This window comes from Osmerus eperlanus, unplaced genomic scaffold (genome assembly GCF_963692335.1).
Source record: "Osmerus eperlanus unplaced genomic scaffold, fOsmEpe2.1 SCAFFOLD_937, whole genome shotgun sequence".
Lineage (NCBI taxonomy): Eukaryota > Metazoa > Chordata > Actinopteri > Osmeriformes > Osmeridae > Osmerus > Osmerus eperlanus.
In genome coordinates this window covers 1-3,000 of record NW_026911130.1, presented here as the reverse complement: position 1 = coordinate 3,000, position 3,000 = coordinate 1, and the positions used below count along the sequence as shown (strand labels likewise).

The 3,000-nt window shown below is 56.8% G+C and overlaps 1 protein-coding gene across 2 annotated transcripts; it reads left to right on the top strand.

Moving 5' to 3' along the window:
• Positions 1-305: 305 nt before the first annotated feature.
• Positions 306-2,889, top strand: LOC134015676 (protein sidekick-1-like). 2 transcript variants are annotated; one of them, XM_062455235.1, is made up of 5 exons: positions 306-954; positions 1,831-1,967; positions 2,243-2,404; positions 2,497-2,623; positions 2,731-2,889. In XM_062455235.1, exons 2-4 carry the CDS (start codon positions 1,874-1,876, stop codon positions 2,607-2,609), a joined length of 369 nt encoding a protein of 122 aa, XP_062311219.1. In that variant the 5' UTR covers positions 306-954; positions 1,831-1,873; the 3' UTR covers positions 2,610-2,623; positions 2,731-2,889. The 2 variants fall into 2 exon arrangements, with proteins under 2 accessions (XP_062311219.1, XP_062311220.1); XM_062455236.1 differs by lacking the exon at positions 306-954 and adding an exon at positions 1,669-1,693.
• Positions 2,890-3,000: the final 111 nt, after the last annotated feature.

Here is a 3,000-nt window from a genome sequence, read left to right as displayed (position 1 = left end):
GGACACATCCTGGGTACAAGGTGCTCTCTCTCACACACACACACACACACACATAACAGAGAAACACACAGTCTGCCCAGTCTCCTCTACTACTTAACATGAGTTGAGTAAAGAACTTGAACTTGCTTAAAGAAATGGGTCTACTTATACTGCTGGATATTATACTCTTCCTCTCCCTCTCTCTCCCCATCTCCCTCCCTCCCTCCTCCCCTCCAGCAGTAAGAACATCAAACACAAGGTTATCTGCTCTGCAGGAGGAGGAGAGGAAAGGAGAGGAAAGAGAGAATTTCATATTTGCGTAACAGAACAAGGAGAGAGAGAGGGCTCCCAGTAGAATGTTGATTAGAGGAGTGGGGCGAGGGAGCACCACCAGCAGAGAGAGAGAGGGAGATTAAGGAAGAGAGAAATGGAGAATGTTTAATCATTTCTTCTCTGTCGTGAACTCTTGAAGTGTGGGTAACTGTGGAACACTGAGAACACTGCTACATTAGCTCTAGAACCTTCTCTACAGGGTTCCTCAGCTGCAGAACAGCAGCATGACTTCCTGCTTCCTGTTCCTCAGCTGCAGAACAGAAGCATGACTTCCTGCTTCCTGTTCCTCAGCTGCAGAACAGAAGCATGACTTCCTGCTTCCTGTTCCTCAGCTGCAGAACAGCAGCATGACTTCCTGCTTCCTGTTCCTCAACTGCAGAACAGCAGCATGACTTCCTGCTTCCTGTTCCTCAGCTGCAGAACAGCAGCATGACTTCCTGCTTCCTGTTCCTCAGGTACATTACTGGGAGAGGGAGCGTCAGAACCAGACTGAGAAGGTGCAGGTGGTGTTCGTCCCAGAGACCAGCCTGCGCCTGGGCAACCTGACTAGCTACACAGCCCACCTGGTCACCCTCACCGCCTTCACCACAGCCGGGGACGGGCCCGCCAGCGAGCCCCAGGGGGCTAGGACCCTGCAGACAGGTAGGGCAGGGGGCTAGGACCCTGCAGACAGGTAGGGCAGGGGCTAGGACCAGGTAGGACAGGGGGCTAGGACCCTGCAGACAGGTAGGACAGGGGGCTAGGACCCTGCAGACAGGTAGGGCAGGGGGCTAGGACCCTGCAGACAGGTAGGACAGGGGGCTAGGACCAGGTAGGACAGGGGGCTAGGACCCTGCAGACAGGTAGGACAGGGGGCTAGGACCAGGTAGGGCAGGGGGCTAGGACCCTGCAGACAGGTAGGACAGGGGGCTAGGACCAGGTAGGACAGGGGGCTAGGACCCTGCAGACAGGTAGGACAGGGGGCTAGGACCAGGTAGGACAGGGGGCTAGGACCCTGCAGACAGGTAGGACAGGGGGCTAGGACCAGGTAGGACAGGGGGCTAGGACCCTGCAGACAGGTAGGACAGGGGGCTAGGACCAGGTAGGACAGGGGGCTAGGACCCTGCAGACAGGTAGGACAGGGGGCTAGGACCAGGTAGGACAGGGGCTAGGACCCTGCAGACAGGTAGGACAGGGGGCTAGGACCAGGTAGGACAGGGGGCTAGGACCCTGCAGACAGGTAGGACAGGGGGCTAGGACCAGGTAGGACAGGGGGCTAGGACCCTGCAGACAGGTAGGACAGGGGGCTAGGACCAGGTAGGACAGGGGGCTAGGACCCTGCAGACAGGTAGGACAGGGGGCTAGGACCAGGTAGGACAGGGGGCTAGGACCCTGCAGACAGGTAGGACAGGGGGCTAGGACCAGGTAGGACAGGGGGCTAGGACCAGGTAGGACAGGGGGCTAGGACCAGGTAGGACATGGTTATCCTGATACACACCTGTTCAATCTCTTCACCTTTAATAACCTTCATCCCCCCAGCCCCCAGCCAGCCCAGCTTCCTGTCCTTCTCCGAGGTGACAGGATGGAGTGCCAATGTGTCCTGGGGGGCTCCAGCCTCCCCCAATGGCTGCTGGAGGGGTACAGGGTGGTGTACCAGCCCTCAGCTCCTGTCCACGGTACACACACACCACACACACATAAACACACACCACACACACACCACACACACATAAACACACACCACACACACACCACACACACATAAACACACACCACACACACACCACACACATATAAACACACACCACACACACACCACACACACATAAACACACACCACACACACACCACACACATATAAACAAACACCACACACATATAAACACACACCACACATAAACATAGTCACATTCTGGCATCCACTCACGGCTGTGTGTGTGTGTGAGAGCAGGGGTGACCAGGCAGGTGACGGTGGATGTGAAGGGCAGCTGGCAGCGTTGGCTGCAGGTGAGAGAGCTGAGCAGAGGCGTGGCCTACAGCTTCAGCATCCAGGCTCGGACCGTTAACTACGGCCCCCCCCTCCTCGCCAACCTCACCTCCCAGCCTCTCAACGGTGAGGGGGGCTATGTGGCGTGGGTGTGTTGGCTAGTGTGTCTTGGGTAGGGTGTGTGTGTGTGTTGACTGATCACTTCCTCCCCTGTGTAGGCACCCCTGGTTCGCCCCTGGAGATGTCAATCACCAGGACCTCCTCAGCTCTCACCATCCACTGGTTGGAGGGCAATGCGGGGGGCGGGACCTATCATAGGTTATGTCATTGAGGCACGCCCCTCAGGTAAGGAACACTCTTCCTTTTTCTTCTCCATCTACTTCCTGTTTTATTTTTACTGGATTTTTTTTAACCTTTTCCCCCTTCCTCTGTCTCCCCCCTCCCTCCTCTAGATGAGGGGGTGTGGGACTCCTTCGTAAGGCTCCTCCCCCCTAGCAGCAGGACTGTTTCCGTGGCGATGGACCGGCTGAGATCAGGAGTCGGATACGAGTTTCGTGTCATTGCTGTCAATCGCTACGGTTACGGAGAGCCCAGCTCACCCTCCGCCGCCCTCGCAGGTAATCACACACACACAACCACACACACACACACACAGCTGTCTGTCCTGGTGGTGAACGTGTGATCAGAAGAACCTCAGGCCTGTGCTGCACCCTAGGGGTGGT